The following is a 14,915-nucleotide window of genomic DNA, read 5'->3' as shown; positions in this document are numbered from 1 at the left end:
GTAGGAAAAAACAACTCTGACTGGTGGCTGGTCTCAGACAGTCTTGGAGGTGAAGATGCTGGATGTGGAGGTCCTGGGATGGTGTGGTTATACATGGTCTGCGGTTGTGAGGCTGGTTGGCAGTGGCGGAGCCAGAGGGCTAGCTGGGGTGGCAATTGCCACCCCAGACGAAGTCCTTGCCACCCATGTTGCCACCCCACTCATGGGTGTCCGCAATTCCAAATTCCACACACAATATCTGTTTGCTTTCATGCAGCGCTGATCGCCAACAAATCACAAACTTGGTCCGCCCCCCGGCTCTGGCTCCCTCCTCTCTCTGTCTTCTGCTGCCCTGCCGACAGCTGTAGGGGGCAGCTGGGGATTCCCTGCTGCTGATGTCAGTCAGGAGGGGCGGAAATGCAGCCCGTGGAGGAGAGGAGCCTCAGCGTGCCCTGGAGAGGAAGCGGGACTCGGAGTGACCTGACACGTGACCTGAGCGGCGGCGGTGAAGAGTAGTAAGTCTGATTGTCACTGTCACTCAACTTCAGCTGCCCTATATATACTGCTCACCCAGCTCCATCCTGCCAAAACCCCATAATTCCTGCCTACCCAACTCCATCCTTATTGCCTGCCTACTCGTCAGCAACTTCAGATCATGCACATCTTTCGTATCCAATTTTTCGCGGACGTACTGCATACACATTAAATGAAAATTGGTCGTACTGGAGACGGACGACAAAAATTTTGGTGTTTGTCCCTCCATTTTTTTTTTCGTTGAAAATGTCGGCATCGGCTGCTGAAAGTTGTGTATACACTAGCCGAAAAATAGTACGATTTTCTACTAGTGCATACCCCACCTAACACAGGTGTACACAGATTTGTGAACAATATTTGAGAGAAAAAGGCCTTTTGTGTGCATAGATCTTAGATCTTTGAGTTCAGCTCATGAAAAATGGAAACAAAAACAAAAGTTGCGTTTATAATTTTGTTCAGTGTAGAAGAGCATGAGTTCAGTGTGGATGCAAACAAGTCACTAAAAATGTATAAGAAACTCATTATCATCAGAGGTTGCAAGTGTAAAACACATGTAAAATTATTTTCATCCGGCATCCCTGTCAAAACATGTACCGTATTTATCGGCGTATAACACGCACTTTTTCCTCCTAAAAATGGAGGAAAAAGCAGCAGTGCGTGTTATACGCCGATATTAAAAAAAAAACGGCCAGGAAGCATCGCCGAGAGCAGAAGGGGCAGGCCGGGCCGAGGAGAAGGAAGGACGAGCTGTCATAAGAGCAGAAGGGGGCGGGCCGAGCCGAGAAGAAGAGAGAACGAGCGAGCGCAGTCATCGGAAGTCCCGCCTATGACAGACGTCACACGTCTCGGCAGAGGAGGCGGGACTTCCGATGACTGCGCTCGCTCGTTCTCCCTTCTCCTCGGCTCGGCCCGCCCCCTTCTGCTCTTATGACAGCTCATCCTTCCTTCTCGGCCCGGCCCGCCCCTTCTGCTCTCTGAGTCGGCGCTGCTTCCCGGTCTTTTTTAAAACAAATGAGGTCAGTTTCAATGGCGCTTGCGATGCTGCATATTTGGACATTGCGCTTGCGAGGCTGCTTATATGGACACTTGGTGGGCTGCATGTATGGACACTGCTGGTGGGCTGCATTCATTGACACTGCTGGTGGGCTGCATTCATTGACACTGCTGGTGGGCTGCATTTATGGACAGCGGGAGTAAATCATTTGATTTAAAAAAAAAAAAAATGTTCTGAGTTCAAAGCTGTTTATGTTAAATTTAAGCTTTTTTCCTGAAATTTCTCTCCAAATATTGGGGTGCGTGTTATACGCCGATAAATACGGTAATTGGAGAAACAGATAGGCAGTCATTGCTGACCTATTTTTGAACATGCTAGTTTATCTGGCTTCAAAACTGGTTTCAAATCTTTGAGCCATAGCCCTGGAACAAATATGCAAGTAGTAGCTGGTCATTGTTTTCTGCGTCTGACATACGTTTAAAACAAACATCAAACACAGGTCAAGAGACTCTTATTTACTTTGATGGCGTAGAGTGGATGGCAGGTTTGAAGCTTACCTTGACCTGCTTTGTTTTGTGTTCCTTTGGACACAACAGGTCCTCCTAAAATGCGTTTGCCTGCCAGGCAAACAGGTTGAGCAAAGCCTTTTGCTGCATTCATGTTCAAAAGCACACATTTCATCAGTCTAAGTATGAAACAAAAAAGTAGCATTTGGCAGCAATACCTATCTATACAAACCTTGATAGTTTTGGGGCACTGGCTTACAGTACTGAATCAAGAGCAGTGGCCTCCCAAACTGCTTTTTTTCCAGCCCCTGGGGCACTATTTTCATCCACCAATACCAATGAAATGGCAGAATTCCTCCCAATTAAGCCAATGATGGTGCGCAATTCTTCCCAATAACACCAAAGATGGGGTGCAATTCCTCCCATTGACACCACAAATGGGGCGCTATTCCTCCCACTAATACCAAAGATGGGGCATTGTTTATTTCCACTGACGTCGAGACCTTTTTTACTCCCAATGGCTACAGCCTGGACCCCCTTAAGTCCGAAGGACAGTAAACTGGGCCTTTGTTTACAAAGCTTGGAGACCCCTAATCTAGAGGATCAGGATGACAGCTGAGCGACCAGCAAGCAAGAGATATCAACAAACGCACTTGGAGTATTTTCCTGTAGCTAAAAATCATAATACCATCAGAGACCTAAATGAAAGTCTAACCAGTCTGTTTTGAAGTCCCAGTTCATAAAATAAAATGCAATCACTGACCCTCAAATATGCTGGATCGGGAGTAATCAAGCTTGATCATTGCGATTAATGTCACATTACAACGTCTCACCCGCAATTCCCTTACATCTATGTGTATATATTTAATTTTGTGACAGTTGCAACATGGTAAAAAGTAGTCCTACCCACCGAATGGTTGTCATTACTGTGCTTTTAAGAATGAATGGCTAAGTGCAATGCCTTTTGATTATGCTGCACTGCGTCAGCTAACAGGGCTGTAAACAAGCAAAAACAGCAACATTTTAAATAGGAGAATAGACAGAAAGCAAAAGGGTTCAAAATTACATATGTGATAATTATACCTTTTAAAGAGTATGTATATCGTCATATCTACTCACCAGTAACGCAGATCGATTCCATGGTGTTTCCTTATAAATACTGTGCAACTTCTGTATTAAGATACCTCTGCTAAGGATGTCTACCGTTACCAGGAGATCTGACAGAGAGCCTGCATTTTACTAAATGCTGGCAGTTGGTCGATGAGTTTGGTGCATTGCATGAAAATGTCTGGTATATTTCCAAAGGCATAGGCAGATGGGGAGCCTGACTCTTCTCTGACATTCAGCCTGTGGCTATTGTTCCTCTCCCATTGACAACAGGGGCAGCTTCATGCTGGAGTGGTTTGGAGCTCTACCTTGGTCGCCATGGCAACAGCTAGCTGCACGTCACACACCAAATGAATAGGAATTAATTCTGCAAGTGAACTTTTAGCAGCAGTGTGTGCGAGCAGAGTCCACGCACCATATAGTATGATACTGGAAAGACTGCTACCCAAATAGTAAGAAAAAGGGGCATTTGAGCCCTCATTCACCCCGTATGTGCATAAAGACTGATGGAAAAAAACGCAAATATTTCTCTTGCATAGACTTTTCACAACCTGTGCAGAGACGTACGATTTTCAAACGTAGGCCTCTGCAAGGACACCAAAAAAAAAAAACAATTGTTTTCTATGTGCCCTGTTCACACCATGACATTGCTGTCACGTGAGGTTTTCTTTCTGCATAGAAATACGTGACCGGAAGATTTTACCCCCTTCCTGACCAGGCCCTATTTTGCGATTCGGCACTGGGTAAATTTAACGGACAATTGCGCGATCGTGCGACGCTGTACCCAAATAAAAGTGACGTTCTTTTTTCCCCCACAAACAGAGCTTTCTTTTGGGGGTATTTGATCACCTGTGCGATTTTTTGATCATGCGCTATAAACAAAAAAAGTGCGACAATTTTGCAAAAATAACAATATTTTTCACATTTTTTTATATGAAATTCCCCCCCCCCCCCCCCAAAAATGTAAAAATCTAAATCTTTTAACATTTTAGGTCTGCTACATATGTTTGGTAAAAAAAATCGCAATAAGCGTATTTTGATTGGTTTCCGCAAATGTTATTGCGTTTACTAACTAAGGGAAAGATTTTTGTCATTTTTTATTGTTTTTTTTTTTTTAACGAGTAATGGCGGCAATCTGCGATTTTTTTTTGGGGGACTGCGACATTGTGGCGGACAGACCGGACCCCTGACTGACATTTTTGACACTTTTGGGGGTACCAGTGACATTACTACAGTAATCAGTGCTATACATATGCACTGTTACTGTAAAAATGACACTGGCAGGGAAGGGGTTAACTTTATTGGAGAAGGAGGGGTTAAGTGTGTCCCTAGGGGTGTGATTCTTACTGTGCAGGGATGTGGCTTTTCGTGTAACTACAGAGATATACGATCCTACATAGCAGGACCGTATGATCTCTGCACTTACACAGGGGAGAATGACAGGCGGCTTTGTTTACATTAGCCGCCTGCCTTTCTCCCTCTGTAACGGACGATCGCGAGTGACCAGCGGACCTGATGTCCGCCGGTCACACGCGGGGGAAGTTAGGGAGCGAGTGGGGGCGGGAGCGTGCCTCCGGCGGCGCGCGCTCGCCCCCTAGAGCCTCACAGGCTAGTGACGTACCCCTACATCACTTTGCCTGTGAGGGGTTGACTGCCGCCGTAAATAGTCGTGCGGCAGTCGGGAAGTGGTTAACCTCCCCGGCGGTCTCATTATGTTAGTATTTCTGAATGTCAAAGTGGTACATTGTTTGGCATGGAAATCTGTTGTTTTATATTGTAGGCCTGTAATTCTTAGAAATAAAACAGTAAAAGTGATTAAAAAGTATTAACAAATTAATAAATAATTAATAAATTAAATGAATGAATTATTAGTAAAAAATGATTAATAAAAGGAATTAAACAGTAAAAGTGCAGGCAGGGCACTGGACAAAGCACTAGGGACAAAACTGAGGTGAAATGGTTTGATACAGTAATGTAATCCTAACAAATTACAATGTATCATGTCATGTTTTGTGCACTTTTTTGAATTTTTCGCCCCCCGCGTAGCAGCGCTCGCAGGGAAGGGAACCCCGAAGAAGGATGCCGGCGTTCTATCAGAATGCCGCTACCTATCAGATTCTGCAACCTGATGTGACGTTTGGAAAGAAAAACTTACTGCACATGCGCCATGCGTTCCAACATGGCCGTTCGCGTTCCAATAGCTTTCCTAATGTGACAGAAAACGAAGCAGCTGCAGACATCTTCTTACAACTACGCAAGTCTTGAATTTATTTTACCAGTAGACTTACCTTATAGACTGAATAACAGTATTACATTTCTATTATTATTGTAATATAGTAAATGTAGCAAGTAACCTGCGGGTAGAAGGTGGTGACGTCCATCTTGGTACACCCCGCACTGCTCAGCGACAAACTGATTATATAGTGAAATAAACTATTTCACTCGGTCACAGTGAAATAGTCTATTTCTGTATAAAAGGTGAGTTTACTGCAAAAATAAGTCTGAAATTCAAGAGTTGCTTGGTTGTAAGAACATGTCTGCTGCGTGTTCTGTCACATTAGGAAAGCTATTGTAATGCATAGTGCCCATGTTAGAACTCATGGCGCATGCGCAGTAAGTTTTCTCGGCCGTCACTTCCGGTTGCAGAATCTGGTGGGTAGCCGTATTCTGATAGAACACCGGTATTGGCCAGAGGACATCAGGGATTGTAGGGACAAGGTAGGTTTCACTACAGGGAAACTCCGAGTGTGGCTCGGGGTTACTGCTTTTGGTACTGAAAATTAACCCTGAGCCACACTTGGGATTACCGCCAGGGAGGTTAATATCACTTTAAATAGTGTATATATCCCTCGCTCATAAATAATGGTGATACCCTCCTCAGTCAAAAGGCAATCTAATTTACCACTCTTCCAAACACCTAAATGCAAATAACTAAAGTGAATTATCTCAAATAACTGCTGATGAATGATGGTGGAAACCCCTCATGTAAAAATATCTGCTCCGTGTATATATATATATATATATATATATATATATATATATATATACATACAGTATCTCACAAACGTGAGTACACCCCTCACATTTTTGTAAATATTTTATTATGTGTGACAACACTGAAGAAATGACACTTTGCTACAATGTTGTAAAGTAGTGAGTATACAGCTTGTATAACAGTGTAAATTTGCCGTCCCCTCAAAATAACTCAACACATAGTCAATAATGTCTAAACCGATAGCAACAAAAGTAAGTACACCCCTAAGTGGAAATGTCCAAATTGGGCCCAAAGTGTCAATATTTTCTGTAGCTACCATTATTTTCCAGCACTGTCTTAACCCTCTTGGGCATGGAGTTTACTAGAGCTTCACAGGTTGCCACTGAAGTCCTCTTCCACTCCTCTATGATGACATCTCGGAACTGGTAAATGTTAGAGACCTTGCGCTCCTCCCCCTTCCTTTTGAGGATGCCCACAGATGCTCAATAGGTGTTAAGACATGCTTGGCCAGTCCATCACCTTTATCCTCAGCTTCTTTAGCAAGGCAGTGGTGGTGTGTTTGGGGTAGTTATTATGTTGGAATACTGCCCTGCAGCCCAGTCTCCAAAGGGAGGGGATCATGCGCTGCTTCAGTATGTAACAGTACATGTTGGCATTCATGGTTCCCTCAATGAACTGTAGCTCCCCAGTGGCAGAAGCACTCATGCACCCCCAGACCATGACACTCCCACCACCATGCTTGACTGTAGGCAAGACACACTTGTCTTTGTATTCCTCACCTGGTTGCTGCCACACACGCTTAACACCATCTGAACCAAATAAGTTTATCTTGGTCTCATCAGACCACAGGACATGGTTCCAGTAATCCATGTCCTTAGTCTTCTTGTCTTCAGCAAATTGTTTGTGGGCTTTCCTGTGCATCATCTTTAGAAGAGGCTTCCTTCTGGGACGACAGCCATGCAGACTAACTTGATGCAATGTGTGGCTTATGGTCTAAACACTAATGGGCTGACCCCCCACCCCTTCAACCTCTGCAGTAATGCTGGCAGCACTCATATGTTTATTTCCAAAGAAAACCTCTGGATATGACACTGAGCACGTGCACTCATCTTCTTTGGTCGACCATGGCGAAGCCTGTTCTGAGTGGAACCTGTCCTGGTACACCGCTGTATGGTCTTGGCCACCGTGCTGCAGCTAAGTTTCAGGGTCTTGGCAATCTTCTTATAGCCTAGGCCATCTTTATGTAGAGCAACAATCCTTTTTTTCAGATCCTCAGAGAGTTCTTTGCCATGAGGTGCCATGTTGAACTTCCAGCATACAGTATGAGAGAGTGAGAGTGATAACAAACTTTAAAACACCTGCTCCCCATTCACACCTGAGACCTTGTAACATTAACGAGTCACATGACACTGGGGAGGAAAAATGGCTAATTGGGCCCAATTTAGACATTTTCACCTAGGGGTGTACTCACTTTTGTTGCCAGCGGTTTAGACATTATTGGCTGTGTGTTGAGTTATTTTGAGGGGACACAAAACTTACACTGTTATACAAGCTGTACACAAAAATGTGAGGGGTGTACTCACTTTTGTGAGATACTATATATGCACACACATCTCAAGCTCATATAACTATTCTTCTATACCAAAAAAATGTTTTCAATATGCAAAATGTTTGTAATACCAAATAGTGATAATGAATAGTGGTGGGAACCTCTGGGATTCAAATATGACAAGAATATATATTCCAATAATCACAAATTGTTCACAAAATCCTGCCAATGATTGTATAGCAGCGCAAAAAAAGGTCTTTATTTTGAAATTCCTTCCATGTCTGTGTGATTCCTATGTATTGACACATAACACCTCGTGATCACTGCCACCAGTCACACCATGCACTCACCTTTCATATTTGATCTCTATGTATAATAGGTCTGAGTGCACTTTTCCCTAATAGGGGATCTTATTTTTTGTGGATTATTCTCTCAAAATTCGCCATCCAGCCTTCCCCTTCTGATCCTTAGTATCAGACCACAAGTGATAAATTAATACTCTTCCTCTGTCAGCAACTTTCAAAAAAAAAAAATCACAAAAGGCTATCATCGTGCACATACCACTAAAAAATAAATGTAAAAAATACATTTTAAGAATTACACTCACAATGAAAAGTGCACGTAATTCTTTGCACAAAGATATACAGCTTATAGAGATACGGTGTATTGCCCCCCTTAAGGCAATGTAAATGATGATGAAATGCGCCGGCAGGGGTAAGTGACGTCATCATGCCGGACCAGAAGTGACTCTGTACAGTCTGCTATCACTAAAATTTTGCATATTGAAAAAAAATTTTGGGGTATAGAAGAATAGTTTTTTGAGCTTGAGATGTATATAAACGTAGAGGTCAGATATTTTTGATTGAGTGGTTTCCGCCATTATTCATAAATGACTATTTTGGATAATTCACTGTAGTTATTTGCATTTAGGTGTTTAAAAGAGTGTTAAATTAGATTGTCTTTTGACTGATTTCACCATTATTTATGAGTGAGAAATATATACACTATTTAAGGGTAGATCAAAAACAGGGGGAAGGGAACAATATGGCGGACTTTCCTGGTACCAAAGGAGGACTAGTCACATATGCTAAAATATCAATATCAAAACTATTTAAGGATAATCAGGTGGTGCTGCACTCTATTGTTAATAAATTAATGTGGTGTGGAAACACATATCAGTGTTTACTAGCAACCTGACATTTATGTTTATTTTGTTTGGTTGCAAGGTTTCATTTTCACTTAGAAAGTAGTGTGGTGGTTATTCAACCTAATTATCTAGAATGCAAATGTACATGCAAACTCAACTACAGTTATACAGTAAAAGGTCCCTGACAGATAGCTCTACCGTCGTTGGCCATAGCTTAACTGCAAAAGGATTGCTAAATTGAACATTCACCCGCTTGTATAGAGTCTCGCTTTACCCATTTTTTCCCTTTCCCCCAATCCAATGGGCCCCCACAATATTCTGGGCTCCCGCCAGCTCTTGAGTTCCTGGATAAGCCAAGGGAATATAATGCTCCCTAATTCCCACCACCGTCTGTCTTGAGAGACCACACCTGGTGAAACAGAGCTGATAGGGCATGAGATCTGTTACAAGGTGTATGGTCCTCTATGGGAATGGGAAGCAGGATATCCCTTTTTTATTAAACCAGATAAATAAACCTAACAAACTTTAAATGTTTATAAATAAATTAAATAACACCAGACAAGAAAACGGTTTGGACAAAGGCCGCGGCTGTTTTTTATTATTGACTTTAAAAATGAATATAATAAAACATACTTTATACTTTGTTTAAAATCCACTTTAAAAACGTCCAGAAACAGCCCAGCCACCACGGCTCGGGCTGACAATAAATAACATTAAAATAATTTTATTTCCAAATACCTTTTTTTTTTAAATTTTTTTTACAACCAACATTTTCCAACAACACACTAGATCATCATCATAAAAACAATTTCATCCACCGAAGCACTTTAGCTAAGGCGATAGCAATAAGTCAAATAATTTATATACTGGCCGCGACAAACAAAAATTTTTTTTTTTTTTTTTTTGGGGGGGTGGGTGGGGGAGAGAACTGCTCCTGAAGCTCCTGAGGTAACGAAGTGACTCGGAGCCCCGCAGTCACCCTTAAATAGCCCTGAATTACAACTGGCTGGGGCTGGTTAGCCCCCAGAAGCGGGAAAAAACAGGCGGGAGCCGGGCTGCACGCGCTGATCTGCCTGGAGACAGCGCTCCCATGAGCGGGAAAACCCTGTTAAACTTGAACTCTGCCCGGAGACCTACCACTCCTGGGCGGGAAGTTCAAAGCTGATATAGCCCGGGTCAAAAGTTCAGCCTGTCATACACTAAACAAGAAGTAGGCCTGTTTAACTAAGCCCAGACCTGATAAAAACTTCTTATATAAATCATTAATCCCTGCTCCCATCCCATAGAGAAAATGAAGGGTTATAAAAACCCCATTTTCTCCATATTCTTTTATCTGGCATGTGAGCAGCTGGTTGGGGCACCATAGCATGCAGCCTCAGAGAATACCTGGTCACTGCAGACAGCACCTCATCAACTGTCTCCAGTGTGCTAAGCTTCCAGTGAGGTGGTCCTGTGCCTACAACCATTCACTGGAGTCCAGACCAGAGACTTTTCCTACCACTTGCCTTAAACAGGCTTGGTGAACCCTCCAGTTGACCACCTGGACTATGAGGACTTTTTCACACTTTTGTTGTTCTCTGTGTACCCTGAACGCTGTCTTCGGGAGAGTTGCAGCGAAGTGCAGACATTTCCAACATGTCTGCAGTTTTCCGTGCTGCACCGCACCGCAGCCCAACCACAGCTCAATTTCTCCCTGCATTTGAATGAAATTTCAATAAAGTTTCAAATAAAAGCAAACAGTGTTCTGTGCTTTAAAAGCCCAAGACATCGCCGGCCAGAATTGACATTTCCTGTTTCGTAAAAGTTACCAGTTTACCATGCAGAAAGTGTGAACCAGCCCTCAGAGAAGGGTGGTGCCCCCAATAAAAAGACGGCATAAAGAACACATAGTATGTTACAGTGGTGTCTTCTTCCCCTCTTCACATCACCTCCCCCCCAGTAGTATCCTTCCCCCCCCCCCCCACGGTGGTGTCCTCTCCTCCCTCTAACATTATCTCCCCCAGTAATGTACTCTGCCCCCTCCCCACTGTATGTAGTGTACTCTGCCCCCCTGCCCCCCCCCCCCACAGTAGTGTCCTCAGAACCCCCCCCACCACACACACACACACACACACACACACACACAGTAGTGTCCTCTGCCCCCTTCCCCACACAGTAGTGTCCTCTTCTGCCCCGCCCATAGAAGTGTCCTGTGCCCCCCAAAGCAGTGTCCTCTGCCCCCCTCCATCCACTGTAGTGTCTTCTGCCCCCCTAACCAAAGCAGTGTCCCCTTCCTCCCCATAGTAGTGCCCTCTGCCCCCTCCCTCCACTGTAGTGCCCCCTGCTCTCCCAAATTAGTTTCCCCTGCCATCTCTCCCACAGTAGTGTCTTCTGCCCCTCTGCCCCCTGCCCCCCATAGCAGTTCCCTCGCCCCCCCCCTCCCCACAGTAGTGTCATCTGCCCCCCATAGCAGTGTCTTTTGCCTCCCCATAGTAGTACCCTCTGCCCCCACACACATACACACAGTAGTGTCATCTGCCCCCCATAGCAGTGTCTTTTGCCTCCCCATAGTAGTACCCTCTGCCCCCACACACATACACACAGTAGTGTCCTCTGCCCCACCGCCCATAGCAGTGTCCTCTGTCTCCCCATGGTAGTGTCCTGCTCCCCCCCCCTCTGCCTCCCCACAGTTGTGTTCTCTGACCCTCTACTTCCCGCCCCCCCCCAATAGCAGTTTGCTCTGCCATAGAATAAATTTAGTGCTGAAGGTGCCAGAACTGCGCTCCCCCGCGTTCCTGCTGAAAAAAAGCCCTGGTGCAGTCAATGCACTCCTCCTATCAGGCTCCTCCTATTGGGCATCACGACACATTAAAAACAGTTTAACCACTTGCCGCCTGCCCGCCGCATATATACTGTGGCAGGCTGGCTTGGCTGCGCGAATCGATGTATGGGTATGTCGATTTGTGGGAGCGGTGCTTGGGGGCGCACTCCTGCCCCCGCTAGGCAGCGGGGATTCTGATCCACGGGCGGCCGTGATTGCCGCCGGGGCACCCGCAATTGCTCCCCGCTGAGAGAGAAGGACGGTCAGCTGTTGTCTCTGAAATGATCACAGAGTGCCTGTGATCCTTCTATATAGGAACACTGGTCTCTGTGGTCATTTCACAAGTCCTTTCCCCATACAGTTAGAAAACACTCCCCTAGGCTCACACTTAACTCTTCCATCACCCCTGGGTTAACCCCTTCTCTGCCAGTGTCATTATTACAGTAACAGTGCATATTTTTAGCACTGATTACTGTAGTAATGTCACTGATCCCCCTAAAAGTGTCAAAAAGGTCAGTTAGGGGTCCGATCTGTCCGCCGCAGTGATGCAGTCCCGCTTATTGAGATCTTTTTTTACCAAAAATATATACTGGTAGCAGAAAATAAATTGGCCTAAAATTATGAAAAATTGTGATTTAAACATTTTCTTTTTGGGGAATGTTATATAGCAGAATGTGAAAAATATTGTTTTTTTTTTTTTCAGAATCGTCGCTCTTTTCTTGTTTATAGCACAAAATAAATAAAAATTGCAGAGGTGATTGAATACCACCAAAAGAAAGCTCTATTTGTGGGGAAAAAAAAATACGTCAATTTTATTTGGGTACAGCGCCACACGACGGCGCAATTATCCGTTAAAGTAACGCAGTGCCGAATTGCAAAAAAAGGCCTGGTCATTAAGGGGGTAAAACCTTCCGGTCCAGAAGTGGTTAATGGATTCTTATATCAAAATATTACACAGGACAGGCACATTCTTGTATATGGGCTGAACATAGTTTGTGTGTTACTGCTTCTTTTCTATTTAGTTATGAAATGTCCCTTCATAATACAGATATATTCAGCACAGGGACGTCTTTATTCTTGATTGGACCCTGGGCAAAAATTTTCTTGGGTCCTCTTGAATCCACTTATCAACTATTTGGGGGCTCAAGGGGAAGCTGCTTTGGGCCCCACAACAATGACTAGACCCGGGGCAGCTGCCCCTTTTGCCCTGTGTTAAAGACAGCCCTGATTCAGCATCATTTTAGCAGTACAAAATTAAAACAATGCTACTTAACAATGCACAACACATTACACTGGCACTTCTCAAAAGCAGAAAAAACAAACATAGGTTGCCAAGAAACTCATTTGTATTGTCTAGTATGTATGCACAATGATCTATGTATTGCTAGGGAGCAGGCATTTGGTAAGTATTACATGTTAAATAATTAGGCCATAAAACTGCTTTTTTTGTTCAAAGTTCATGTTATTCCCAACAAATACACTGTAGTTAAGCTGCTTTTTACTAGAAGGTAAATAAGCATTTGCTATGATTTGTATAGTGTTATTACCACGGTATATGGATAGTGGATTATTTCTGGGTTTTTTACAAATCACAAGTTTTTACAATGCAACAGACACTACTTACTTATATTGCCTTATATCATTTTTCCATCCTTTAAAAAAACCTGTATAATATGCATTGAGTCTACAGGAATCCTTGTATGTAGTCATAGGTGTGTGCAGCCTAAGGCATTAGGGTGTGCACCCCAAAGCACAAACACACATACCTTACTTTGCAGCCCCAGCTGCACTGGACAGTGAATGAATGGAAAGTGCTCTGTGCTAAACGGCTTCTTGTTCATTCACAAACTGAAGCATAGTAAACTCAGTTTACTGTGCTTCAGGTATGAATAAACACAGTGAGTGAGTGTGTTCACTTTGTTCATTTAGAAAAGGAAGGGACCGGTAAATGACATATTTAATAGCCCCTTCCCCCACTCTCCATTCTGAAGCATCCACCGCAGCAGCCAGGGGGAGAGGAGAGGAGAGGAGGGAAGCCAGCAGCACTGGGGGGGGGGGGGGCAACAAGGGAGGGAAGCTCAGGCAACAGGGAGAGTCAGCACCCTACGCAGTGATTAGGGTGTTCCCAGGCACACCTGGGCCACTCCCTGCGCATGCTTATGTGTGTAGTGAGAAACTCTCACTGCAATTCTTACCTCCTTCCCGGTGCTGTCCCCCCCCCCCTCAGAAATGCCCCCTTCAGAGTCCAGTGCCGCTTGCCTTCTAGTTTCAGTGATGCTGGGTGTCATCATACCAGCCTGGGTTCAAAGGAGAATGCCACAGAGAGCAGCAGCAGGCCAAGATGTGAAAGAGGACCTGTGACATTAGGCAACCAAAGGGGAGGGAGGGTGAGCTTACTTTATAGTGGAAGAAACGCCTAACTATATCTATTCTTAAAAATCTCCCCTCCCCTTTCTCCTACTTATCCTGCCAACCCTTAAAAAAAGATCTGTATACTTACCTATTTGTAATCCAATTTGGTCTGGTCACATGATCCCGCAGCTCCGGCTCCTCTGTGTCTGTGACCAGCTGCTGCAGGAGAGAGGAGGGAGCACCAACAATGGATGGGCCTTGGGGGTCAATGGGTGATGCCACGGCTCCCGGAATTCAGAGTGGTCATCGAGTGCTCCCTTAGAAAGAACTGCAGGATCATGTGACCAGTTTGGAGAAGACAGAGACTAGGCAAGTACTCTGATCCTTCTTTATTCAGGTTAGATATGGTAAGTAGGAGGAGGGTGGAGGAAACATTTTTAGGAATAGATATAGTTAGGGTTTTCTTTCACTTTCAGCTAATAGGGTAAATGGGGCAAAAAACAAATTTTCTTAGACTATAATCTCTACAGATTATATGTCCATTTGAAAAATAAGGGAGGGGGAGGGGTAGCTAAGGAGGCGTACATCAATAATTTGGCTGACCTGAGAATATATATGCAGGGGCGGCCCGTCCATTGAGGGCGCAGGGGCGCTGCCCCCCCATCCATGCGTCTGGCCCCCTAATCTACATGCAGGGCGCCGGACGCATGGATTCCAATAGGGGATTTTTTTTTATTGACGCACGTGATTAGAGCCAGAGGCTTTAATAGGCTTCAGAAAAGGGTGGGCTCGGGGCACAGAGCACTGCGCCCCGAGTCCACCTAGTCGTGTGACAATAGCGAATGGATTTTATCTATTGTCCCACTGACTCTCCTCCCAGCCAATCAGGAAGAGGGTTGTGAGACCCCTTTCCTGATTGGCTGAAAAGAGAAGCGATCTTACTGGCCAGTGG

At 44.5% G+C, this 14,915-nt stretch overlaps 1 protein-coding gene across 1 annotated transcript in view; it reads right to left on the bottom strand.

The window, feature by feature from the left end:
* The window catches only part of MATCAP2 (microtubule associated tyrosine carboxypeptidase 2), a 52,527-nt gene extending 49,083 nt beyond the window's left edge, over nt 1–3,444 (bottom strand). The window contains exon 1 of the mRNA XM_082259509.1: nt 3,133–3,444. Within this exon, the coding sequence (XP_082115635.1) occupies nt 3,133–3,154 (22 nt within the window). The 5' untranslated portion in view covers nt 3,155–3,444. The remainder of the gene's footprint in view (nt 1–3,132) is intronic.
* Between the last annotated feature and the right edge of the window lie 11,471 nt (nt 3,445–14,915).

The sequence above is a fragment of the Pelophylax lessonae genome (genome assembly GCF_965119305.1).
Source record: "Pelophylax lessonae genome assembly, chromosome: 5".
Lineage (NCBI taxonomy): Eukaryota > Metazoa > Chordata > Amphibia > Anura > Ranidae > Pelophylax > Pelophylax lessonae.
The sequence above is the reverse complement of the archived record's forward strand: the minus strand, read 5'-3'. Positions and strand labels throughout refer to the sequence as shown.